Consider the following 27,824-nt stretch of genomic DNA (forward strand, 5'->3'; position numbering starts at 1 on the left):
GACTGATTGGTAGCAAAGTTGCATAACATCCTTTTATCCTCTGACTGACTTCGCGAATCCATCGAAAACCACTAGCATCAATAGTTAACAGCATTCACTAAATACTGCATATTATCTATTATTTGGAGGACCATGATTCTTAAGTTTTGTATACAAATTTTGAAGTACAATTTCTGGCTACTTGACCCACGCCTAGTCACCAGTCATTGTATTATAAGTATCAGAAACAACCCGCAAGATGACGCAGTGCAACCGTATACCACTGAATGTCAATAGCCTGTGCACTCAAATATGGGGATGAAGGTGTGGTCTGTTCATTGGGCTTTCCAGTAAAGCTTGTGAAACCTGAGCAGCACTTCAAATTTATTTGTCATCAGCCCTCTGTCTCTTTGTATATCACCCGCATTGTTTAATCAGTCACTGTGTTGTTCGCAAAGGTTTCTTATGGGTGTGCTGCACAATTTCAATGGATTTTTAGCATATTTTCAAGAGCAAAATGCCCTACATGTGATGAAGATAAAAATGGGTGGTAGCAACTACAGTCACAAAAGCAATCAACCACAAGTGCCAAAATAATATTTTTATTGTTTTGGACTGAGCACATAACAGCAAATATAATAAACTTTCAGCAAAAACTGAGGTTAAGTTACCAATCAATCTGTGAATGTATGGAAAATCTGTGCTGAGCTGTAAATGTGTGGGGCTTTACTGAATATGACTGCATTGTTTTGGATTCTATTGTACATGCTGTTAGAGCACATGCTGTAAGCACACTGTAAATAATCATGCATACCACCAACTGCGCTGCTTGAGTGTATTAATTTGATACCATCCACTCTCTCTGTCAGGACTCCCTCATTCTAGAGAAGAACGACATGCACCACCCAGTGTGCTCCTTCCAGGACGACTTCCAGGAGTTCGAAATGATTGACGACGAAGATGAGGATGATGAGGAGGAAGAAGAGGAAGAAGAGGAGGAGATGGACCATGATGCACCACCGTCTCCCTCAGCGTCACCTCCACCATCGCCCATTCTTGGCACCCTCAAAAGCAGACCGACTACACTAAATCTCACCACGGCAGTATCGCAGGTAAACGTTAACATCAAGAAAACTACTGTCTATCAATTACAGAATATCCATGTGAGCCTGAGACATTTCTGTCTATTTTTATTTTTTTTCTCATTAGGATTCACTGAACAACAACAGCAGTGTCTCACCAAAGAAAGCAAGCTTGCAGGACTCCCTGCGCAACTCATCGACACAGGGTGGGATTCAGCTTTATTTCTGAGATCTCAACACACCTAACAGATGCAGTAGGATCACCCAAAACTCACTCTGTATTGTATATACAGTAGTAAGTAATTGACCATTTTGGGTCACATGCCTGGTGTGGCACTTGAAAGAAATAGCAGTACCATTTGACAGATGGATGATACAAAATTGTAAAAAGGGTTTTTGTGGCAAACGTCATCGTATATAGCGCAGATCACATTCATCTCTACTTTAATTTTCATATCAGGTTCATTTGACAATACTGTATTACTATTTATAATTAAAAAAATGTCCATCTGTGGCATAAGTTTTCATCACTTAAAATATACTGTATTGTAACAATTAGAATTTGCCCTTAACAATCATTACCTATTCTTATTCCAACTCCAGGCCGCACGACTCCAACCCACTGTGTAGAGGATGGTACCCATGTGACAGGCCAATTTCCAGCCTCATCGCTTTCCCAGCCACCAGGGTCCCAGAGCCAAGGTACTCCAGCAAAACAAGCAGAGGAGCGTGGGAACCCCCACTCTCCTCACAGGCCCCTCCTCTGTGACATGGAGGGGAACAGGCGGGAGAGGCTTGAATACGGTAACAAAAATAGGGCTGCCCAGCTAGTTTAGAACTCATTTCATCCAACATTAGTGATTTAGTGATGCCCAACAATTACTGTCAATTATGTACATTTCATACCACACATGTCTATACATCATATTTTATTCTATCTTGAAGTATTTTTTCTCTGTAAATATTATTTCTGCAGGCTCATTTGGTCAATTCAAGTCATACCATTGCCCTGGTGATGTCACTCAACCTAAGGCCGACCCTTTATGCCACACCACCAGAGTACCTTCTGTGGATGAGCATTCCCAGTGTTCAGATACAGAGGTGGACCATGACCTCAACAATGGTCACAACTACAAACACTTGAATCGCCTTCCCACTGACACATACACAATCACAAGCGAGTCTGCAATGGAAGCTGTGAACGACCTGGATGTGGATGGAACCAGTCACTGTTTGTCATCTATCGCTCCTTTGGGAGGCAACGATGGTGCCGACACGCCCTTGTCTGAAGACGAGCTGGACAAGGACTTTGAAGTTGAATTCATGCGCAAGGAGACGTATGAAATGGTGTGCAAGGAGAATCCCTCGTCGTATGTGGAATTCCCATGTATTGAACCTTACGAGCTGGCTGCCTTTTCCGGCTCTGTGTCCTCCAGTCACTCAGATGCTCCTGGCCAGTCCAAATGTTCTGATTCTCCAGCCTTGGCAGCTCCAGTGGTCGCGGCACATGATTCTCATTCTCCATCGTCAGATCCTGGGATTGCAGACATGAACCAGCAAGTTTATGTGACTTCAGACCTGGATAAAGAACTGAGCTCCCCAGGCTCTGACTCCGAGCTTGATGGAGAAGTGGACATAGCATTTACTTGTGAAGGCCCAGTGCACTCAAATATGATCTCATCCATCTCAGAAACTGAGCTCGACTTGACTAGTGATGAAAGCAGCAGTGGTCGCTCTTCTCACCTCACCAACTCCATCGAAGAAGCCAGCTCACCTACATCAGACCAAGAACTGGACCCAGATACAGAGTTAGAGCAGGACAGTGGGATTGTGGGAATCAAAGCATCGTTAATTTTGGGCCAGCCTGACCCAATCAAAGAAGGTTCTCCTCTGCCCTCTCCATCACCTTTACCCTCCCCAACGATCGCTACACCATCCCCGGTGGACTCCACCTTTTTGCCACCTAAATCATATGCTGATGACCAGGCTCTGATTGAGCTAAAGAACATGGATGGCAGTCTTTCTGGCGATCACCAGGCTGACCCAGATGAAACCCTTCCTCCTCAACAGTGCGAGGACAGCATGTCCAGACAAATGGTGCTCAAGATAGAACCCGACCATGGCCTTGAGTGCTTCAAACGGTCGTTCTACCTTCCAGTGGGACCCAAGCTTATGCCTGCCACAGATGATCACGATGAAACTAGTGAAGGTGATTCAGAATCAGAAAGTGAGGATGACCTGAGTGAAAACTCAGACTCCCCCTGGCTGCTGAGCAATTTGGTCAACAGGATGATATCAGAAGGCTCCTACCCAATCAGTTGTCCCGAGGAGTGCTTCAAGAGGGAGGCGTCTGTGTCAGATACCATTTCACCTTCCTCAGAAATTGGTGAGGGGGACAGTTTTGCTGATGATGAGCCAGAAATAGGGATTTCCGGCAAGGAATGTGAAGTACTGAAAAAAGCTGAGGAATGTCAGAGACTGAAGATGACGGAACCTTCAAATGAAGGTGTTGCCATGAACACATGTCTGTATATGTACAACCCCACCGGTGACACAATCAAACCACTGAGTCTGGATCACTGTGCAGAGAATTCACGGGAAACCAGAGATTACGGATCATGCACCGTCAAAATCTACACCACTGCAAAGAATTTAACAGATGACTTCTTCAAGGACTCCATAAGACCAGAGGAAAGCGGTCAGCCAAATAATTACTTTACCATGCCAGAGGAAAGGAAGCAAATACACTCTCCAAGCCTTCGCGAGAGTATCAGAAGTGATAAAGACATTGGACAAGAGACAGAGCCTCAGACGACAAGTCGGTCATCCGCTTCTCTTGAACGAATCACTGAGGTCAAACAAAGGCTGACACTGGACATACCCACTGCTCAGTCCAACCGTTGCTTCAGCCTCACCTATTCTACAGAAAATGATGACGAAGATGACCAAGGGGACTCGTACCCATTCTTGGACGACTTGAGGAGACGGTCCTACAAGGGTAACGATTCACAGCTTGACAATTCACCTCCCTCTGGCCCCTGCATGCCGGACCATCCTTGCCCGGATCGTAACCTCCCACCATGTGAGAAAGACCCGTCTCCGAAGCCACCCAATGAAGACGATGGACTAGCTTATGACTCCATGAAATACACACTTGTGGTTGATGAGAACACAACTCTGGAACTCGTGAGCCTCAGAAGGTAGGCTATGGTGGTAATTTTAGATGATCATTTGTGAGTTTTGTGTAGTTCAAAGCTTTCATCTCCTCAGGTGTACGTCAGTCTTGAGTGAGGACAGCGAGCTCTCCACTCTATGCGACGAAGAGCCTTTGGGGATTGGTCAGGTGGATTATTATTGCAATGGAGAGAAGTTGAGGCCAGAACTGCTCAGTTCTTCTGAAGATTCATCTCCTGAGGCGGACCTCCCGTTTTCCAAGAAGTTTCTCAACATCTTTGTCAACAGCACATCACGCTCCTCCAGTGAGTCACAAAGCACACTAATGCTTTGCTTCGGTCATTGGCTCACACAGGACTGCTATTATGTGAACATTGCTCTTCAATAGTCAGAGGGCTATTGTGTGATGGCTTTTACCTTAATTTTTGGTGGCTATTTTTTTAACAAGAGGATAGGATCCTGTACTTGTGATATTTAAACTTTGTTGAATATTTAGGACAACTGCTGACTGGCCGTTTTTCACATAGGTACCGAATCCTTTGGCCTTTTCTCCTGCACCATCAATGGGAAGGAGAGGGACCAAACACACTGGGCAGTGTACAGGTAAAACGCATTACTGAACGACATTTTCGGACAATTTCCTAGTCAATGAAATGGTTGTTTATCTCTATATGTGCTGTATTTGTTTTGCGACCAATCTTGAGTATACCCGGCTGCGTGACGAAAAGCCAATTGGCACAGATTGCAGCTCACTTGCCACCGTGTGCAGATACAGTAATGGGTGGAAGTGATCTGCAATAATTGTGGTATTGTAATCCCTGAACCTCCCTGTGTAGGTTTATCCCCAGACACACCGACGAGCTGGAGCTGGATGTGGACGACCCTCTATATGTGGAAGAGGAAGAGGATGACTATTGGTACCGAGGCTACAATATGCGCACAGGAGAACGTGGGATCTTCCCTGCCTTCTATGCCCATGAGGTCATTGGTCACTCCAAAGAGATGTTGGGTGAGCACAAAACTTCTGATTTTTTTTTTCCCCAAGGTTCAAGATTTTTTTTAAAAGTGTGTGCTAAGAGGACAAATTTGAACATGTGCTCATAATGCCAATAAGTACCCCATGACATACATAATAAATACCTCGGCTTTAATTACCTTGGTTTTCATTTAAATTTGGACAATAACTTAAGAAAACAAATGCCTCAAAATTTTGTGGGGGCCGGCTCAGTGTTCGACACTTCTGTGCAGCCATGAAACGTAATCCAGCATGGATAGAGACGTTCGATGTGCAGTTTTTGGGCTCTGTCGAAGTCCCTCAACATCAAGGCAATGGAATTCTTTGTGCTGCCATGCAGAAGGTAAGAAAAACAGTGAAACACAACAAACAGACACATTTTTTGGATTATGGCACTTTAGTTTACCAGCACTTGAATTTTCGATTGTTTTTGTTGTTGTGAAAAATGTATGTGCCTATTTGTAACACTATCTTTTTGCGGAAGATTGCACTGTCCAGGAAACGGACCGTGCACGTGCGGCCCCCCTCCCTATGTGAGCTGGAGATCAGCTTGCAAGGAGTGAAGCTGATCATGAGTCTGGAAGATGAATACGACTGTCTGGATGAGGTGAGAGGAACAAGACTTGTTCAAATTCACTTTGCGAGTTAATTGAGTCGGTCGGGCACCAGAAGTTCAAAACATGCTACAAGTAAGATGGATATAAAGGATTTTGCATTAATTCTCAAATGGCTTTCCAGAACACAATAACTGGCTCATATTATTGTGGCATGCTGTTGGTCATGCTCGGACAATCGAAAATTTGAGGTTAATCAGAAAAAAATGGCCATCAAAACCTCAATCCAACTCAAAAACTGGTAAATGCAGTTGATAGAATGTATTTTTGTCATCAGTTTGACAGATGCAGTCACTTCTTCCAGATGAAGAACATCTCCTTCTGCGGTTGTCATCCCACGAACAACTGGTAACCGGACAGATTCTGTGATCGTTATTTGCCAGTGCTTATGTACAGTCTGATTTTTGCTTTTCTTTTACTCAGCTACTTTGGCTTCATCACTAAGCACCCCATGCTGAGCAGGTTTGCGTGTCACGTGTTTGTCTCCCAGGAGTCCATGCGACCTGTAGCAGAGTGTGTTGGGTGAGTACAAAGCCTCAAACCACCTCAAAACCCATCTGTTTAAAACTGCATTCACAGTTTAGTTTAATTGGCTATTTTATTATTTATTGGATTGGATTGGATTTGCCTTTATTTGTCTTACAGTGGAGAAATTTCAGTCAAAGTCAGCTTTATTGTCATATATGCTAATATACGTGACATACAGCACAGATGAAATTAATGTCCTCTCGGACCCAGCGTGCAAATTTACAATGTACAATTTTACAGCGTGCAATTTACATTTCACAGCAGCAAAGTGATGAAAGGATTGAAAGTAGAAAAACATAATACATGAGCTGCTGGAAAGGCAGCCACTCTCGCGGCGCCGTCTTGAAGTCAAAAGAACAACAAAAAAAACTAAATAATGTGACATAATATGACAACACAAAGACACAGAGTCATTCCTTCTTAAGCACTTTCTGTACCCTCTTTGTTTCATGAAGCAGTTCTGGATGAAAGAGGAGAGGATCAAAGCATCTTTTCACCAGTGGATCAAGGACATCATGGCATTTTATTTATGGTTTTATTGGATTTGGATTCAGATTTGGATTGGCCTTTATTAGCCTAGCAGTGGAGAAATTTACATTTCACAGCAGCAAAGTGATAAAAAGAATGAAAGTAGAAGAACAAAATACATGCTGCTGCAATACAGCTGGAAAGCTGTCATAAGCACTCTATCAGCAGCCACCCTGAAAGGTGCTTGTAAATTAAATAAAATGTATTATTATTATTATTATTGGGCGGCCCGGTAGTCGAGTGGTTAGCACACCGGCTTCACAGTGCAGAGGTCGCCGGTTCGCGTCCCGGTCCGGCCTCCCTGTGTGGAGTTTGCATGTTCTCCCCGGACCCGCGTGGGTTTTCTCTGGGTCTTCCGGTTTCCTCCAACACTCCAAAAACATGCATGGCAGGCAGATTGACCACTCCAAATTGTCCATAGGTGTGAGAGTGACTGTTGTATGTCTTTGTGTGCCCTGCGATTGGCTGTCAACCAATTCAGGGTGTCCCCCGCCTCGTGCCCGAAGACAGCTGAGATAGGCTCCAGCAACCCCCGCGACCCTAATGAGGAATAAGCGGTACGGAAAATGAGATGAGATGAGATTATTATTATTATTATTATTATTATTATTATTATTTTATTATAAAGCCTCTTTTGTTGAAAAACAATGTAACAAAACCAGAAATAATCTTCTAGGTTTGCTATACTGTGGCTATAAAGGGGTGGGCAAACTTTTTGACTCGCGGGCCACAATGGGTTCTAAAATTTGCCATAGGGGCCGGCTGGGCCAGGAGCATTTGGAGGGAGTGTTTGGGCCGGATATACTAAAGCATTCAATGTAGTGTGTGAAAAACTTGTAGCACAGTAAGAACACTACAACCCAATTTATTAACTGTCTTCCAAACGTGAAAAATAGCCCTTATCAGTTCATCAATTTGTCTACCGAGAGGACGACCGAAGAGGAGGTTTATGGATGTGGTCAAAGAGGACATGAAGGTAGCTGGTGTGAGAAAAGAGGATGCACAAAACCGGGATAGATGGAGGACATTGATTCGCTGTGGCGACCCCTGAAGGGAAAAGCCAAAAGGAAAAGAAGAAGAAGAGTTCATAAATTTGTCTCAAGGAATTAATATTAATAATTAATACATTTCATTTACAAGCGCCTTTTAAAACTCTCAAGGTCACTTTACAGTCACATATGCAAGATATGGAATATGGGGCAGGCAACTTTTCGGAGTTGTCTGCCCCGGTGTCCGCTAGCTTTTTGTCATGAGTTTCAGACACTGGTTTTACTATAATTTGGACAAGTTCGGCGGGCCGGATTAAAAAGCCTAACGGGCCGGGCCGTATGTGGCCCGCGGGCCGTAGTTTGCCCATATCTGGGCTATAATCATGTCGTTCAGAAAAAAACTGTCTCACTTGTGGAAAAAGAAGGTAACTACTGTAAAGTGTAAAAACAAAAATCAAAACAACCAACCAAAGACAACAACAACAATACGACTACTACTACTACGACTACTGTGACTACTTTCAGAAAAATATGGATTTTTTCAGAAATGTAATATAGTGCAAGTAGGTCAAATTTAAAAACAAAACTGAATTCAAATAGAGCCGCCCGGTAGTCGAGTGGTTAGCACGCCGGCTTCACAGCAGAGGTTGCCGGTTCGCGTCCCGCTCTGGCCTCCCTGTGTGGAGTTTGCATGTTCTCCCCGGGCCTGCATGGGTTTTCTCCGGGTCCTCCGGTTTCCTCCCACATTCCAAGAACATGCATGGCAGGCAGATTGAACACTCCAAATTGTCCTTAGGTGTGAGTGGGAGAGTCACTGTTGTTTGTCTCTGTGTGCCCTGCGATTGGCTGGCAACCAATTCAGGGTGTCCCCCGCCTCGTGCCCGAAGACAGCTGAGATAGGCTCCAGCAACCCCCACGACCCTAATGAGGAATAAGCGGTACGGAAAATGAGATGAGATGGCATAAATACGCTTAGCGACGCATAACGCCATTTCAGATTCAAATTTGCTATTAACCTGTCTTATTTTTCTTTCAATTCCAATGATATAACTGGAAAAATAGTAATATTCATGTTTATATTGAACTAACAATCAACAAAGACATGTCATTCTCTTTCTTTTACTTAGTCGGGCCTTCCAGGAATATTACCAGGAGCACGTGGAGTACGCCTGCCCCACTGAGGACATCTATCTGGAGTAAGACATATTGCCGCTTGGCCGTCAGAGAACTTAGGTCTCCTTCTTCTTCTTGCTACTCTAAGACTGGGTTCCTCAGTTCAACAGCAGATCCATCTTCTCTGCATTTCAATGAAATGGTTCCTTTGACCATTTTCTATGAGATAAACTAAAAAGTGCTGAGCTATTTGAAGGTTCCTCCTCTGACAGTCAGTCTCCGAATGCATGGCTCGTAGGATTTACTACGTACAGTGAAACATATTCAGGAACCTGGGACAGTGGCTCGTTAAGGTTTGTGAATATGTATTTGTTTTCATGTTCCAGGCTGTTCTCTACTGGTTGTCACACGGCAAGGCATCGGAGTAGTGGCAGAGAGTGCAGTGGGCTTACCTCGGTGTTGCGTACAATACAGTGTGCTGTAAATAGATGTAGAGGAAGTAGACTTTCAAACAAGCGCCTCATCCACACATCAAGGAAGCTGAGAGTGTTCTCATGATTGCTCAAGGTAGAGGAACATCGTGTTTGATATCATAAACTGAAATCATTTTGGACAATACAACTTGGCAGTATGAGGCGCCACACTGACAAGACAAAAAAGATTCTTAAAATGACAAAAAAAAGCAGAAAGTCATGATATGATTGGGAAAAAAGATGTAATATTACAGGGGGAAAAGTCCAGATGTCAAAAAAAATCACTGCACAAAAAATGAAAAATGAATGGCAATGAAATGTAGCATGTTATTATCGTGACATAATAAAATGCTACATTTCACTCTTGTCATTTACGTTTAAGCAGCCCGCAGTTTAGAAATAATTTTAACACACCTTGCAATTGTTATAGATTGGAGTAACTCCATACACGGCATGATGAGTAAATTTGGCAAAATATCCATACAAAACCGAACCACTAGCACAAACTACAAGAGTACTTACACTGTAAAAATAGGATAAAAATACTTTTCCCTTGTGATATTCCGACCTTCTCAAATTAGTAGGACCTTTTCTGTAGTCTTTCTTTTTTTTTTCCTGAAATTAGAGGGACGTTATTCTTCGCCCTGTAAGGGTCAGCGGTTATTCCAGTGGACATCTTATCATGTCATCAGATTACAGGGTGAAAGGGTTAAAAAAAAACAATCTGGCTTTTCTCTTATGCTATAAAATTTTAATTCACTATTCTGGTTGTCTAGGTTTTTTTTTTCTTCAGTGTCACCCTTTAAACTTGTTTGCCAGGAATCCAAGAGGCCCACCGAAAAGCCATATTTCCACGACTGTTCTGGTGTGTAGTAAAAACATCATGGCCATTTTTTTTAACCAACTAAAAAATGCTTTTATTTACAAAGGCAGACAAAAAAAAAGGATTGAGGTTGTCATACGCACTAACATATTTTATTTCTAGCTTTTAGCTTGGCGGGAAGGCGAGGATAAGTCATATAATCGCTTGTAGGAAGAGTACTGGCATTTCATATCTTATGTACATGACAGGAGGGTGGGGGAACTGAAATTGGGAGGACGTTTGAACATTTATTCGAAATCACTGATATTCATTTAGGCTCCATGTATGAGTATTCTCACAATTTGGTGTACTGGTACAATTGCTATCAAGGATATTGTATCATTGCTCAATAAGCTGTCTGGAAATTGTTTTGGTAGGCTTCTGGCAGGACATGGCTGTTTTTTTCATCCATCCCACTGCTATCATTTTGCTGGTGTATATAACCATAGAGATCCCAAGGAGTGTTGTGACTTTTTTTCCCACCCTCTGTGAGTCAACTGAGTATGTCATGGATTCAACAGTCCACCACAACAACAAAGAACAACACGTTTGTGTATGTGATCTGCAATAGTTGGGACGTTTCAGCCTATTTTTGGCATTACTTTTAGGACATAACGAGGTGAATGCCGGTGCACTGATTCAAAAACACTCAGGCAAAAATGGGTGTTGAAGGCGATGAGGTACTGCGTGGCTACCTATGTTGTTAATTGGCTTGAGTGATTGTGTATAGTACATACATTAGAGGAACAGTATGTGACTGAGCAACATATCTTTTACCTTTCAAAACTTGTACAAGTCAAGTAAGGAAAAAAAAAGAATCCGCTTTGTCATGAATTTGGTTTTAAGAATAAAATACGTATATGCTTGATGTGCAAAACCATTCTTATCGTCTTTATTGTTACAACACAACACATGCAACAATTGTACTATTTTTTTTTTATAAAAATGTGCAATAACGCTTCATTTGGCACTTGATTCGTTATTCATAATTCTGATTTTATTTAATGAAAACACCAACTCTTGACTTCAACCTTCTCACTTTACTATGACTTGAATGACTGAGAATCTACACAGGCAAAATAAATGAATAAAATTTAGCCAGCACATTGGTGTTGTTTTATTACTTTTGTGGCAGTAAATTAAAACATGATATTAGCCACTGTTTCTATAACTTTTCTAATCAAGTTCAACCTCAAAAAATACTTAGCTATCATACCTGAATCTAAACAAATCATATTTTTTGTTAAATGTTGAATCCAACTGAATTTACTTAACAAATGTACTGCACCAGATTCAAACAAAGGTTGCAAGTCACTAACAAGCACGGTTTGAACATCTGATTCTGTGAATTTTATTTTTTTCACATACCATTAGAAGGAGCTTGCATACTATTTGTGGTATTGCCGCCACAGTATTAGAAAAACTATATAGAATAAGTGCAAGAGTCAACAGAAATACCACGTTGAACAAAGATAATTGCACTCCTTCATGGATTTGACTTTTGTCACACGGCGTCAGCATTGGCAGCAATGAGGTTTCGGTCTGCACTGCGGACTGCAGCAAGGCTCCAGCTGCGGGTCGCTTCCTTTCCCAATTTGACTTTCTCCAAAAAACATGGAGGATTCAAAATGCTCCTTGACTTTCTTGATTCTCTCCAGCAGCGCCGGGATATCCGTCTCGCCGCCCGGCATTAGCGGGTAATGCTCTGAAGGGTCCGCCTCCAGGTCAAAGAGCAGCGGCGGATCGTGAGCGGTAAGGACGGCGAACATTGAGCAGTCTTTGTCGGGGGTGGTGCTGCTTAAGGTTGAACCTGGTGGATAGGAACGACAACTATGAATACGAGTAGGGGAAGCTGAAAGATTGTGGTTACCGTAGCGGCATGGAAAATTACATGCATTTTGGAAATTGACGCTTATGTGCACTGTCCGGGTGCAGAGTGGTTCGATTGTTCAAACATACTCTCTAATAGGGGTTCATGAAAGCCCACAAAAGCCTTTTTATCATTTTCAACTTTGAATACGATCAGGTTGCTTGATCACATAACTAGACTTCGCTTCTGCACTGTAAACGCTGTGGCCAGTGTTACCACAGTTACCATATTTTTTTAACCAATGAGGCACTTCGGATTATAAGGCACCACTTCAATGGATGTCCTATTTTAAACCTGTTTTCATAGAGGGCACATAGACAGAAGCTGTATTGGTGGCTGCAGTTGCGCCATGTATCCACTAGATGGTGAGATGCTAACGCAAATACAATTCAATATAGTTTTTTTTTTTTTTTTTTTTTTTTTGGGGGGGGGGGGGGTTCACAACCGCTGCACTTCAAACAAATCCATTACAAATGGTCACAAACGCAGACATGAAACAATGGATATCTAGTTTATATATTTATATGTAATAGAAATTTAGAGTTTGGGGTTAGTAATGAGAAGCCTGTTTCAAGTATTCTTGCTGCAATGAAGATCACCTCGTGTGTAGAAGTGTGCTTTGTACTTTCCAAGTCGGAGCGCGAAGAGGCCCAACTTTTCACTGGGATCAGTCGGGTAGAACATCATTGCCTCCCTTTTACTCTGCAAATCAAAGTTGACAAAAAAGCCTTTTGAGAATAAGGATAATTTTTATAACTTTTTTTATAATATTTTTTTTAATTTTCATCAATATTTTATTTGCCATATTTTTCCGTTCATGGCTCAACTGTTTTCTGAAGCTGAGCCCTGTTAGGTGTTTATTGAGCATAATAAATGTCATTTTCAATCGACAATTGGTAAAATGGCGGCGCACTGCCATGGACAAAATCAGAGGGACTTTACCTTTCCATGATTGATCAGGATTTCAGTCATATCAACACCATCCAGCTCAACCGGTGGCAATTTTGCTCCTGCAAGCCGAGCGATGGTGGGTAGGATATCTAGAGTGCTGGCTAGCTCACGTGTTACACCTGAACACAACAAAGGAAGAGATTTCTGTACTCGGGCTTTATGCAATATAGTGAATCACCTGTAAATCATGCTATCCTTCGTTTCATAACATGGGCATTCACAGGTAGATAAGTCTAAATTTAGAGCTGCACAACTTTAGTGCTGTCGTCCCGCAACATGTCTTGGCAACACTGTTTGGATTGTATGAACAGAACGTCACAGGGTTCTTGCAGCAAACCTGGCGTGATGGTGCCTGGCCAGAAGGCGATGGCGGGTTCTCTCACGCCACCCTCGTACGTGGTGCCTTTCCCGCATCTCAGAGCTCCGGCGTTGCCGCCGCGGGACATGCGCATCAGCGAAGGCCTGACACAACAAAATGGGGAGGAAAATTGTTCATGTCTCGGAAATGGGATTATTTTTGGTTGTGACATGACACTTTTTTTCTCAAAAATAAAAACCTCAAACAAATACGACCGAATTATTAAAAAAAACTTACATTTTAACTTTATATTTGTTTTAATCCATAGCTTTATGATATCAGTGCACATGGTGATAACATCCACATAAACCAAATTCCTGACCCGTTGTCAGCCGTGAAAAACACGAGTGTATTGTTAATCACTCCGCTCTCCTCCAAGGTGGCAAGCAGGTTGCCAACAGTGTTGTCAAACTCCAGCAGAGAGTCTCCGAATGGGCCTCTTGATGTCTTTCCAGCAGCCCCCTCGCCAGCATACTGGGGGTAATGAGTGTGCTGGTGTGGGACACAGAAAAAAAAAGTCAAACATTGACTTAACTAGCTGGAGTGTCGTTGGCTGCCTACGTGGGATGGATAGTAGAGGAAAAAGGGTCTCTTCTTCATGGCTGAGGTGGTGATAAAGCTGGCGGCAAAGTTGTTGTATGCTCGTTCTAGATTCAGGAAGTTGACAGGCTGCTCCTTGATGACTTCATTGTGCATCAACGGGACCACAACGGTTCCCACATCGCACTCCCCAAAGCATTTAATGTCCGGAGGGAAGCAGGTCAGGTTGTGACACGGACCCTGTGGGGGAAAGCGACATGGATATTCTGCCACGTTTTTTTGTTATTTACTGAAATAATTGATTGGTACATATCAAATTTCAAAAAACATGGTCATTCTAACTCTGTATCAATGTCGTGCTCATGGCAAGAATAAATGATTATTTTTTAAAAAACAAATTAATAATAATCCATTTTTTTCCTTCAAACCAGATTATACTGAGGAGAATCAAACCAATGGAACTCAGCGTTACGACAGTAACTCAATAGTGGATCCGAAAAGAAAATAATCAAATTTAGTCTAGAGTCAACCCCTCTCCTTTCCAGATTCCGAGTATGTTGATATGTATTTTTTTTTTGGGGGGGGGGGTTAGTTCAGGGCTATTTCGTTTTGGCTGTCATTTACTTGGGGTGTAATTCCACTCTTGGCCATTCAATTGTGTGAAACTACATGTATTGTATTGTATTGTATTGGATGTACCTTTATTAGTCTCTCAGTGGAGAAATTTAAGTTTCACAGCAGCAAAGCAAATGAAAGGAAGAGGAAAGGAAAGAAATAAGTAGAAAAACAGAATACAGGAGGTGCTAGAAAGGCAGCCACTCTCGCGGCACCATCTTGAAGTTAAAAAAAAAAAAAACAACTAAATAACAAATCATATGACAACACAAAGACAGTTATTTATTCTTCAGCACTTAAATTTCTTAAATTTGATGACTGCCTTTCCAGCAGCTCATGTATTTTGTTTTTCTACTTTCATTCCTTTCATCACTTTGCTGCTGTGAAATGTAAATTTCTCCACTGTGAGACTAATAAAGGCATATCCAATCCAATCCAAAATATTTGAGATTAGTCTAGTTTTTACTAGTTTCAATCATCAAAATATAAATCAATCAGGTTGAAAAGAAGCCATAAATATTACATTCACTATTCTAAATAATTTGCCCAATCTTGTTCTGAAATAAATACATCAAAATGCATTTTAATAGAAATGCATTTTTATTGTATTATTTTTACATGGATTTCTGCTTTAGACAAAACTAAATGTTATACTGTATTGCACGAATTCCCCAATTTAACTTCCTACGGAATTTTAGTGAAAACATTCAGCCACATTTGTTTCAAAACATTTAACAGGACTGACCATGTCATGCGAATATGGTATGCCAAGGTACTCGTCGAAGCCTTGCTTGGTAGGAAGGAACATTCCATTCAACCCAAATCCCAGGTGCCACTTCCCCACGGCAGCCGTAGCATAGCCCAGAGGCTTCAGCACTTCAGCGATGGTGGATTCATTCAGCGGTAGGCCGCCGATGGAACCAGGATACAGAACTCCGGGGTAAATACCCGAACGGGTCTGATAGCGACCAGTCAGCAGCGACGCCCTGCATGGACAACGGGTGGATATAAAAACTCTACACACCCCTGTTAAAATGCTTACGTTTTGGTCATGTTAACAAATGAGACCAAGAAAAATAATCCCAAAATCTTGTTCACCATTAATCTGGTCTTTCAAACGTAAAAATCGTTTGAAATACAAGTACAACAAACAAACAATAAGAAACTGGGATCACATGGTTAAGTGCGTTTCATGAACTACAAATAAATTCTGATGTTTTTTTTCCCTCTCAACAGGGTTTCAAAATAATAAAATAAAGACATTTTTCATTTATAATATCATAGTTGTGTATTGTGATTGTTTAAAATTGTCTTCATTAAAAGCATTAATACAGTATTTGACTGTGCTTACAATCCTAAAACCATTCATAATAGTTGTGACAATAATGTAAATATGTAATCAAGTTAACAAAACTAAATCGAATATTCTCTAAAGTTAAAATGAATTTGATTGCTCTTTGAATTATTCATCATGATACAATATTTTATCCATTTAATAATCGGTTAATGTAGAATATAACAACACAATACTATTTGTAATTACTTTAAAAAGATACGTCTGTGTAAGCTCTCAGTCGTACAGGAGTGGTCCATCGATGAGAAGGTTTCTTCAGTCGTCATCTCTACAAATTTGAAGGTTTCGGACGTTTCGCCTCCTATCCAAGAGGCTTCGTCAGCGAACTCAAGTCTGACTGGTCGTATCGGCCCTATTTATATATCCCTAATGTCCAGCAATGGCGGCGCCGGACACAGGGAGTGGTCCTCTGCTCCCCCCCAACCTGAGGGTAGGGACCTATCATAGCTGTGTCCGGCGCTGACGAAGCCTCTTGGATAGGAGGCGAAACGTCCGAAACCTTCAAATTTGTACAAATGAAGGCTGAAGAAACCTTCTCATTGATACTTTAAAAAGATGCAAATGTAATTCATAAATCCTTATAGAAATATGAAATGAAGACGCATTTTAATATTTTACATAATTACAATGAATCTTTTGTATTTGTGTTTATTCTTGAGTATTTTCTTTCACCCCATTAATTTTGTAAATATGTTATTAATTAAAAAATAATGAAAACAGTAATGCATATGACATTTACACAATTACAGTATATTTATTTGTCCACTTAATTATTCAATCGCAATGACAAAAACAAAAGCACAATATTCACGTGAGCGTCTAAAGAATGACAATTGCCGATGTTCTTCCTTTGCTTCATTCCCAAAAGCTGCAGCAGAATGTTTAGTGATAAAATAAATGCAATTTGTGTTAATAGCAAACAATTAGCACATTGACCTGGACGGACTGCAGACCGGACTGGTGCTGTAGAAATCCGTAAAGCGAAGGCCATTCGCTGCAAGTCGGTCAAGATTCGGTGCAAACGAGCTCGGGTGTCCGTAACACCCCAAGTCCCCAAAACCGATATCATCGGCTAAGATCACTACGAAATTGGGCACCGTGTTGGCGAGTGCACACAGGAATAACAAGGTCACAAATCCCAGGAGGGTAAATTTCATTCTGAAGCTCGTCACATGACAGAAGAAAGTGTGCTCATCAAACCCGACTCACACCACTAGCGGAACCACAAAAAAGGGTCTGTTGTTTACCAGCACGGTGTCGCATCCATGTGACGTCACACATGCAGAATTGTTGTCTATCGTCGTCGTCTTGTTCGTACTACAAAATCAAAACCAAATGGATTCACTTTGTCGCCAAGTCCAAGATACTGTTTATCACATTGTATTTATATGCATTCTCATATTATATAGAAGATTAAAATTAAATATGTTAATGCGTGTTTTGTCGATAAAATATTCTTATTTTGCAACCTGGTGCTCGATTTCCTGAAAGTGACCAGGCGCATATTGAATATTCTTAGCTCCAAAGTAACAACCGTGTTTTCATTTCCTGAATTGTATTTTGGAAGAAAAAAAACAAACTTTTCAATGAAAAACCCACGCACGCGACACAACGGTGACAAAACTTATTGTTGGAACCAAGAAGCCAATATTGTCTTTCATACGGACACCCGAGCTCGTTTACACCGAATCTTGACCGACTTGCAGCAAATGGCCTTCGCTTTAAAAGGACACAATTGACCATGGTTGTATTGTATTTATTTTTTGTTGAAAGTTATTTTTGGGATTTTTTTCTTGCAATTGAATTTAGACAATGTTCGACTGTAATTCAGTTTGAATCCATATCCCTCATTTGAAACATTACTTTGAAGTCCCAATCTTTCTACACTGCATACCATATGATTAGATATAGCACCCCTTGTTTGAAACCAACAAACGTGTCTTGAAACCATAATTTGAAACGATCCTTCTAGCACCTTTTTTTTTAATTTGCCAAGACATTGTGCAACTTAAACAAAAATCTTAAATTCCAGTGTGTGGTAGTTCCATCTCAAAACACCCCCACATGTCTTTACTGGTAACCTCGGCTTTGTCACCAATATTGGACCCTGCAATTGCTCCATTATGCCAACATGAGCAGAAATAAACGGGTCACAGGATAGGTCGTCACTGCTGATTTTGTGACAGGTTGTAAATTATCGTATTTCCTATTTTGGTTACATTCGCGTAGTTCTATTGGTTTACAAATGATATATATCGAAAATGTTTATTTAAACATGGAACGCCTGCTTCGGTTCGTGTTTCGTGTCGGACCGATTTAGATCGTTGGACCGGAAATTGTTGTGCGCGTACGTTTGCATTAGATCGGGGCATTCGAAGTAAACCACTGTTGAGTCAAGACGTATCACATTGCTTGTCTTGTGGTTTTTTCCTGGATCCCACAACACCGTATCTCCCTTACTATAGTGGAGAGCGCAACATTTTGGAGGCACCGCTGGGATATTTGCGTTCGAGTGTTGTCTACTCGCCGTGGGTAGAAGCTCGCGCCGAATATCCCCAATCAACCCAGTCGGAGTGGCGTCGCCGTTTACTGGTTTGTTTCTACATGTGCTCTAGTTGCATCTCTGTGCGTACAGCCACCACTAGAGGGCACTGGAAGACTTTGAAGTGAATCCGCCCAGCTGAACTGCGTCTACCCTCTCGAAAATGGCGTTAGAGGAATTACAGTTGGACATCAAAGGCAAGTTATTTGGACTGAATTTTCGACAGTTGTCAGAGTTATGTGCTGAAATCCAAATATCTGGACTGGAAAGAGAGCAACTTACAGGAAAGACTCGAGGCCAACTAATTAATATTGTGTCAACCTACATTGAAAGAGCTGAATTAGAGCTAGAAGATGGAGGAATGTCAGATTTGCTACGTGTAAAGGACTTGATTGAAAGTATAAAAGATTTTGAACTAGGAATAGCCAAACCAAGTGAAAAAGGTCGGGATGCTGTGCGAAAGAGAAGCATAGTGCCCCCAGACACTGCCCCCTGGCGCAAAGATTTCAAAATATCTGGACAAATAGGGGAACTCGGACAAAAAGATAAACTCACATTTCCTAATTTGGTCAGACAGATAGAAAGTGGGCTCAGTCAAGGCTACCAGGGGGATGAGATCATCGATGCAGTGGTTCGTGCCATAACACCAGGTCTGCAGTTGAGAAGCTACCTCGAAGGGAAAGAAAATCTTACCCTAACTTCTTTACGAAGGATTCTCCGATCTCACTATCAAGAGAGAGGAGCCACTGAGTTGTACAAGCAGCTCTCATCGGAAGTGCAGACTAATAAAGAGTCCCCACAGAAATTTCTACTGCGTGCAATGGATCTTCGTCAAAGGATTCTTTTTGCATCTCAAGAAGCCGAATCAGGGGTGAAGTATGATCCCACGTTGGTCCAGAGTTTATTCCTGCACACAGTTCTGACGGGGTTACAGAGTGACAATGTAAAGAGTGACATGCAACCTTTCCTCCTGCTAACCACCACATCAGATGAAGTACTGTTAGAAAAATTAAACATGGCATGTGCAAATGAAAAAGAGCGACAGGAAAAAAAGAAAAATGCTGCTGCACGGGTGACAACGCTGAACACTGTCCAGTTAGATGACACACCAGTCCCGATTGGGAAGAAGACAGTCTGAAAGCAGAATACTGTTACTGTGCCGAATGAACTCCTTTCAGAGATCAAAGAGATGAGGTCAGAGATGATGCTGTTAAAAGAGCTGCGTGCAGAAGTGTCCCAGATCAAAGAGACTATTCAGAAACCAACAGCCACTTCTCAGCCCACCAGCGGAGGACCTGAACGCCTGCCTGACCACTACCCTGAACAGGTCGCCTTCATTCCACCTTCACAATATCAGGTAGATCCACCAGCCAGGCACTACTACACCCAGCACTCCCCATCAGCTCTTCAGCAGTACCACCCAGCACCAGGCCCCAGGCCGATGAGGGGGGCAGCACAGTTCCAGCAGCGGTTCGCCCCTCAGCAGTACTACATGCCCCGTCGCCCTCAGCCCAGGTGTTATTCTTGTATTCAGACAGGTGAAAAATATTGTCAGCACTGTTTTAAATGTGGAAGTAGTGAACATTTCAGAGCAGGCTGCAAAGCACAGAACTCAGCTAGGAACCATGCTTTAAACTAGAAAGGGTTACCCCAGTGGGACATGGTGTGACCACAGAGACAGATAGGTCCCAGTATTACAGTGGTGCTATGAAAATGGAATGTAAGCCCCACACATGTGGCCCCGTTCAGAAGAGACATAAGCAGTCATTTGTTGAGCGTACAGATAAGAAACAGTGTTGCAAATTACCTTCGGTCAGGGAGTTAGTGGGAAAGAAATGTCTTATTCGGTGCTTTTTGGGTAACAAAAGGGTTGAAGCACTCTGGGACTCGGGGTCCCATGTGTGCTGTAGATGAGTTATGGAAACAAACAAACTTACCTGACGTGTCATTGAAAAATGTGAATGAACTTATTGACCCTGATAACACTATCAATATTGTGGCAGCTAATGGAACGGATATGCCTTATGTAGGATGGCTTGAGATACCATTTAAACTTGGTGCTAATGATCCAGGGCTACTTGTACCAGTATTAGTACTAAAAGGTGACCAGCAACAGTGTCCTATCATAGGGTTTAATGTCATTGAGCGTCTTGTGTTAGATAGTCTCTCTAATGAGTCACAAACAGGGGATACAGAAAAGCTCTTGAAATCGGTTAGACTAGCTTTTCCCCACCTTAAGCGCAATAAAGCTGCCACTTTCATAAAAGCAGTTAGTCTGGGACAAGCACATGAGTACCGTGTAAAAACAACAAATGAGAGATTCACTATAGCCAGGCATAGCTCACTTATTATTCCATGCAAAGTACAGGCTAAGCCCTTTAAGGAAGATGTTACATTGGTTTTTGAGCCAAGTGAAAACCCACAGTGGCCAGATGGCCTCGAGCTTTGTGACTCGTTGGTCTCAGTAAAGGCAGGTTCCATCCCTAGGATAGTTGTTAGTGTCCAGAACCCTACTAATCATGATATTAGGTTTCCAGTAAAGACTATTATTGGTACAGTGCAGTCAGTAGGGTCTGTCTACCCAGCTAACATATTTAAAAGGGACCTTCCTTCAGCAGTTGTCAATGAGGTCCATGTCCAGAATACCACCATCGCTCTCAGTGAGCAGTGGGACCCCCCAATTGACCTTTCTCATTTGGACGAAGATAAAAGAAAGACCGTTCAGCAGATGTTGAGAGAGGAATCGGCATCATTTTCAAAATCGGACGACGACATAGGGTGTGTGGAAAACCTACAAATGGACATTTTGTTGAAAGACACTGAGCCCGTTTCAAAGACATATATGTCTGTCCCAAAGCCAATGTACAGAGAGGTGAAAGATTATTTACAGGACTTGATAGCGCAGGGGTGGGTGGAAAAGTCCACTTCCTCCTACTCATCCCCTGTCGTCTGTGTCAGGAAAAAAGATGGTACACTGCGCTTATGTATTGATTACAGAGAGCTGAACCGGAAAACACACCCTGACCGGCACCCCATCCCACGGGTACAGGACGTGGTGGATAGCCTTGGGGGTAACACCATCTTCTCGCTGCTGGACCAAGGCAAAGCATACCACCAGGGGTTCATGTCCAAAGGGAGCCGACACCTGACTGCCTTCGTGACCCCTTGGGGCCTTTATGAATGGATTCGAATTCCGTTTGGACTCATGAATGCACCAGCAGCGTTCCAGCGGTGTATGGAACAATGTCTGGAGGGGTTACGGGACGAAATATGTGTCCCCTATCTTGATGACATTCTTGTTTTCAGCGGGACATTTGACAACCACGTTGAGGACGTCAGACGAGTGTTGCGACGTCTCAGGGAAAATGGAATAAAACTCAAAGCCCGAAAGTGTGACCTCTTCAAGCCGGAAGTGAGGTACCTCGGCAGGATTGTCTCTGCTGAGGGGAGCCGAATGGACCCGGCAGATACAGCAGCAGTGCGTGCCCTGAAAAACAAGCAGCCAGGCACTGTCGGTGAGCTTCGAGCCATTTTGGGACTATTAAGCTATTATAGGCAATACATCAAAGATTTCTCTTGTATCGCTAGTCCCTTGTATGCTTTGCTTAAAGCCCCTCTGAATGTTGAGACTCAGCAGCATCAAAGACAAAAATGGAAAGTGAGACATAACAGTGTGTCTTCCAACACACGTATTGAGTGGAGTGATGAGCATCAGTCAGTGTTAGAGCAGCTAATAGACTGTTTAGTTCAACCACCAGTTTTAGGTTTTCCTGACTTCGCGCATCCTTTCATTTTGCATACAGATGCCTCTAACCGGGGTTTAGGTGCTGTGTTGTACCAAAGACAAAATGGCAAACTTCGCGTGATAGCCTATGGCTCTCGGACATTAACTGCAGCTGAGAAGAATTATAACTTACACTCGGGCAAGTTGGAATTTTTGGCGCTTAAGTGGGCGATCACAGACAAGTTTCGTGATTATTTGTACTATGCACCATTCTTCACTGTGTATAGTGACAATAATCCACTCACTTATGTACTGTCGACTGCTAACGTCTGTGTAAGCTCTCAGTCGTACAGGAGTGGTCCATCGATGAGAAGGTTTCTTCAGCCGTCATCTGTACAAAAGTGAAGGTTTCGGACGTTTCGCCTCCTATCCAAGAGGCTTCGTCAGCGAACTAAAGTCTGACTGGTCGTATCGGCCCCATTTATATATCCCTAATGTCCAGACCTGGTGGCGCCGGACACAGCTATGATAGGTCCCTACTCTCAGGTTGGGGGGGGGCGCGGGACCCCCCCCTGTGGCCCCACTGATTGTTCCTACATTCCTGACTAACGATTGACCTATTACACCCACTCCCCCCGGTATCACCTCATCAACATAACGACCCTCATCAGCATTGCGAAAGTTGCCTAACCTGTTTTGCCTGAGCAGGCTATTGTATGAACGATCCAAATTGAACCTCACACCACCAGACCGGTTTAATGAAGGATTTTGTTGTTTTATAAGAATCGCCTCTTTTACCCCCCTTTCAAACCATCTATGTTCTTTCGCTAAGATTTCGCTAAGATTTTAACCTTAAAATCTTAGATTTCGCTAAGATTTTAACCTTAAAATCTTATATATAAATGGGGCCGATACGACCAGTCAGACTTTAGTTCGCTGACGAAGCCTCTTGGATAGGAGGCGAAACGTCCGAAACCTTCACTTTTGTACAGATGACGGCTGAAGAAACCTTCTCATCGATGTCGACTGCTAAGTTAAATGCAACTGGGTGCAGGTGGGTCGCAGAACTTTCTGATTTTAATTTTACTGTTAAATATCGTCCCGGTAAGGAAAATGTTGATGCAGACAGTTTATCTAGGATGCCCCTTGATATGGTAACATATATGGAAGGATGTACAAAAGAAATGTCATATGATGCTGTGAGTGCTGCCGTACAAGCGGTTGACCAACAGAACGAGTCTAGTGCAGCTTGGTCTATGGGAATCTCAGCTACGTGTGCCGAGGTGTCACTAAACACACCGATAGCCCCATTGACTGTTGGACAGATCAAGCTAGATCTAGAGACTGACCCCATTGTAGGACATATTATTAGATACAAACTGGCGGAGACGAAACGAAACCGCTAGGTACTGAACTAAGAAAGCATTGTCCTCAAGTTGTTTGTCTTGTGAGGGAATGGGACAAGCTACACTTTAATGACAGAGGTGTTTTGTACAGAAAAACGGCAAACAGAACCCAACTACTGCTTCCTGAAAAACACAAGGTGACAGTGTTAAAAGAGCTGCATGATGAAATGGGCCACCATGGTGTAGAAAGGACTCTTTCCCTTGTAAGGGATCGTTTTTACTGGCCCTTTATGCAAAAAGAAATAGAGGACTGTGTAGAGAGTGTGTGTGCCCAAAACACAAAAAGCCCAACCGTGAGACCAGAGCCCCTCTCACTAATATTGTGACTACTCAGCCTTTTGAACTTGTCTCCGTTGACTTTTTGCATCTTGACAAATGTAAGGGTGGTTATGAATACGTGCTTGTGCTAGTAGACCATTTTACACATTTCGCTCAAGTTTATGCTACAACGTCCAAATCTGGCAAAACAGCGGCAAACAAAATCTTTAATGACTATGCTTTAAAGTTTGGGTTCCCCCTTCGAATTCACCATGAATGTATGAAAAGAGTTCCAGTCTGTGAATTGTTGATTGTTATAATGTAAACAGAATGTATGAAAAGAGTTCCAGTCTGTAAACTGTTCATTATTATAGTTCATATTTGGATGCAGTTCATAATACCGTGCGTCATTGTTTTGGGGACGTCGTCCAGCGGATTTATGTATTTACTAGTACATATGTTGGGGACAACATCTATTTTGAGGGGGAGTATGTGACAGGTTGTAAATTATCGTATTTCCTATTTTGGTTACATTCGCGTAGTTCTATTGGTTTACAAATGATATATATCGAAAATGTTTGTTTAAACAAGGAACGCCTGCTTCGGTTCGTGTTTCGTGTCGGACCGATTTAGATCGTTGGACCGGAAATTGTTGTGCGCGTACGTTTGCATTAGATCGGGGCATTCGAAGTAAACCACTGTTGAGTCAAGACGTATCACATTGCTTGTCTTGTGGTTTTTTCCTGGATCCCACAACACCGTATCTCCCTTAGTATAGTGGAGAGCGCAACAATTTCGGTGAAGACAACGCTCCGCTTGCTTTATTTATCCATTTATCTATTCTCATTTATCTATTGCCACCCTTTGAAGTGGACAGGTTGAAATTAGAAAGAGGAGGATGTTGTGGGAGGAAGACATGTGGCATCACCTTCATTTAAAACCCACCACATGTGGTTCACATGTAACAAAACAAAAACAAAGCAGTTCTTCCGGTTAGGGAAAAGTCGTTTCAATGGCATCACTTTACATGTCTTATCTGATGTTATATTACTGTATTTTCTTATTTTATGTTAACTGTTCTGTAATGTGCCTTCTTACAGCTGCAATCTTCAGTAGATGTATTGCATTGAATAAAACTTGAAATTGACAACATGAAAACTCACCTGACAATGTGATAGCCCACCGTGAAAACATCAAATTTCTTAAATCTTGAAATTCTTGACGTTTTACCATGGCAAGCGTTATCTCTAAACTTGAAATGTGAGGCATAAAAAATGGCATCTGTGTCTGTTTGTGCGCTTTACCCTCACGTTGCAATTTTGCTCTAGGGGTTGGGCGGTGTGTTTTGTAACAACTGGTGATAGTTTTGCTTTAATATTCACTATCACATTTCTCTGTAGGACTGACCTAGATTCAGCTTCTAATTTTGTGTGTTTGTGTATGTGAGAGAGAGAGACTGTGAACGAAGTATATTAAAATGAGACGCTCTCTAGCCATTGATGAAATGGCATGAGTGCTTTTATTTCTCACTTGGGTTCTTAGTAGTCAGTTCAATGTGTTATTCATTGTTTTTTTTCTTTTACAGTAGAAGCTTTATGGTCGGAGTGTCAGTAATCTTTCCCCTTAGAAAATGAAATTGTGTGTGTGTGTGTGTGTGTGTGTGTGCATGTGTGTGCATGTGTGTAATGTAAAATGTGTGTAATGTAAAATGTGTGCATTTTTACAATATCATACAATACATATTGATTTATATCGCACTTTAACAACAGCTGAAACTGTAACAAAGCGCTTAGCATGGACAGCTATCATACTCAGGAAATAACGCAGTCGATGGGCAGTGAGGGGGCTTGACGAATGTTCAGAGCAGGTCATTCCAAAGAGATTATTTTTCAGAGAGTTTATTTTATGATTAAATATCAGTACATGGTCATATTTTAAATAGATCTAGTAAGGCTGCAATATATACATTTTCAATAATGTGGGCTGCCACGATTAACTGGGCCCGATTGACAGGAATATTTGCATTCAAAACACGGCCATAAAACTCATGAGGATAAGCAGTTCGGATCATGCATGGATGAAATAGACAATATTTATATGAAAATATCAAATCATATCCTCAGCGAGCATTTGTTATTGAAACAGCAAACAAATGGTTGCGCTGCTTCAGTAGCAACCAAACGTACCTTATGGATTCATACTGACAGTTTAAAGTACAGCAAAGATTGGAAGTGAACGAGTGCATCTGATGCAATCAACGTCCGTTGTCTGGACTTGAGATAAAGTGAGAGTAGGAACCCATAGGAAACCCATAGGAAACCATTAAAATGAGAATCATCTGTTCCCAAGTCCCCATAAAACATAATTTTCGAAGCCTCAAAACTACACAAAATATAGCTTATTTTATGTATAATACATGTGCTATGGTATTATAATTAAATAAATAAACAGTACTTTATAATAAAGTCGTTTTATTTACCTTTGTGATGGCCGTTGATGGCTTGATGGAATGGAGTGGCCGGTTTCCTCAGCATTAAACACTTGATTCGGAACGTAACCTTCTTTCACCATATTGAGGAATGATCCCTTGTAGGTGCTTTCTCTGTGATAATTGTATCTAGTTCTTCATCAATTGTGTTGTGTTTAACTTTTTGCATCAAGTGTACAGATGGCTTGTGCGGGTTATTTTTGTAGCCTGATTGATGGGGTATTTCAAAGTTGCAACTCTCTCACTCTCATCTGCCTCTCTTTAATGTTTAACCCCCCCCCCCCCTCACTCCTGCATTCTTGACCAATCACGTGGCTTTAACCGAAGACTGGGGGCGGGGAATAGAGGAGAAAAACAGTCGGCTGCCATTTTGTTGTTAGAAGAACGGGCTCGTTCGCGAACGACACATCACTCATTGAGACAGCTCTGTGTACGAAAAAAGTTCGTATGCCAAGGCAAAATTTTTTGTAACGTTCATAAACCGAAAAGTTTGGAAGCCAAGTAATGGGTTTATCTTGATGGTTCGTCCCTGGTTCATTGCTTCTATGGGCGTTGATGAACCAAGGGGTTCGTAAACCCAGGTATCACTGTACTGTAAATGTTGAACCACAATTTACAATATGAAGTCAAGAATATCGACTTTTATTGTGGATTACATTAGCAAATTTTAAATTCTGGTTCAGACTTTAGCAAGCCTTTTGGAAATTGACATGCTTGATTTGCTTTCACAGCTAAATAAAATGACCAGATCAGCTCCCTGGGCCTTGACTTAAAGGACAGCCGACACCATTTTTTTGTTTCCTAACCGACGTCAGAAAAACGTTTTATAGCATCTAAAATACCCAAAACACACAGGCAGATAATTTTGGTCAAATGAAAAACACCAATAAAAATGACTTAATGCGTCCAAAAACTACTTCAAATTGAACCTGGATGTGGCCAATTTCAGAAGGACCCGCCCCCTTGTATGTGATGTCAAGCCAAGATGTCTTGCCTTGCTCGAGAATCAAAAATATGGCTTCAGATTCGGAGAAGATGCTTTCTTGTTACTCATCCAGTTATGAATATGATTCAAATAGTTCTGAAGAGCAAAGCATAAATGTTTGCAATTGATGAAAGGAGTCCTCCCATATCAATTCGAGCCGTTCATGACAGCAATGTAGCACCCAGTAAATGCAGAAGATGGTGCCCAAGCTCCGTTGGAAATAGGCTGATTTTTCTGCAGGGAATTTGTGTCAGCGAATATCAAATAGTTGTCTTGGTGCAACAGACAACGATTCACCATCGCGTTATTTATGTGTTTTCCTTCTAATTCCGCCATCAACACGGATCAACACGCAAAATGTCCCGCAAAATGCATT

At 42.0% G+C, this 27,824-nt stretch overlaps 2 protein-coding genes across 5 annotated transcripts in view; one reads left to right on the plus strand and one right to left on the minus strand.

Moving 5' to 3' along the window:
• The window catches only part of mapk8ip2 (mitogen-activated protein kinase 8 interacting protein 2), a 29,288-nt gene extending 18,063 nt beyond the window's left edge, over positions 1 to 11,225 (plus strand). For 2 of the 4 annotated variants that reach the window (XM_088996727.1, XM_088996728.1), the window contains 13 exons: positions 849 to 1,091; positions 1,189 to 1,267; positions 1,665 to 1,865; positions 2,038 to 4,261; positions 4,332 to 4,540; positions 4,763 to 4,838; positions 5,072 to 5,244; positions 5,484 to 5,593; positions 5,735 to 5,857; positions 6,142 to 6,212; positions 6,288 to 6,386; positions 9,037 to 9,105; positions 9,409 to 11,225. In XM_088996727.1, the coding sequence (XP_088852853.1) occupies positions 849 to 1,091; positions 1,189 to 1,267; positions 1,665 to 1,865; positions 2,038 to 4,261; positions 4,332 to 4,540; positions 4,763 to 4,838; positions 5,072 to 5,244; positions 5,484 to 5,593; positions 5,735 to 5,857; positions 6,142 to 6,212; positions 6,288 to 6,386; positions 9,037 to 9,105; positions 9,409 to 9,580 (3,849 nt within the window). In that variant the 3' untranslated portion in view covers positions 9,581 to 11,225. Of the gene's footprint in view, positions 1 to 848; positions 1,092 to 1,188; positions 1,268 to 1,664; positions 1,866 to 2,037; positions 4,262 to 4,331; positions 4,541 to 4,762; positions 4,839 to 5,071; positions 5,245 to 5,483; positions 5,594 to 5,734; positions 5,858 to 6,141; positions 6,213 to 6,287; positions 6,387 to 9,036 lie in introns of all 4 variants that reach the window. The other 2 variants (XM_088996729.1, XM_088996731.1) reach the window with 2 other exon arrangements.
• Positions 11,226 to 11,332: 107 nt separating this feature from the next.
• On the minus strand, positions 11,333 to 17,285 carry arsa (arylsulfatase A). The gene is made up of 8 exons (XM_088996733.1): positions 16,982 to 17,285; positions 15,437 to 15,677; positions 14,098 to 14,316; positions 13,859 to 14,028; positions 13,516 to 13,640; positions 13,170 to 13,297; positions 12,827 to 12,929; positions 11,333 to 12,167 (listed from the first exon to the last, which is right to left on the minus strand). Exons 1-8 carry the CDS (start codon positions 17,200 to 17,202, stop codon positions 11,872 to 11,874), a joined length of 1,503 nt encoding a protein of 500 aa, XP_088852859.1. The 5' UTR covers positions 17,203 to 17,285; the 3' UTR covers positions 11,333 to 11,871.
• Between the last annotated feature and the right edge of the window lie 10,539 nt (positions 17,286 to 27,824).

The sequence above is a fragment of the Hippocampus bargibanti genome, linkage group LG05 (assembly GCF_051943395.1).
Source record: "Hippocampus bargibanti isolate YZ-2025 linkage group LG05, ASM5194339v1, whole genome shotgun sequence".
In the NCBI taxonomy this organism is placed as follows: Eukaryota; Metazoa; Chordata; class Actinopteri; order Syngnathiformes; family Syngnathidae; genus Hippocampus; species Hippocampus bargibanti.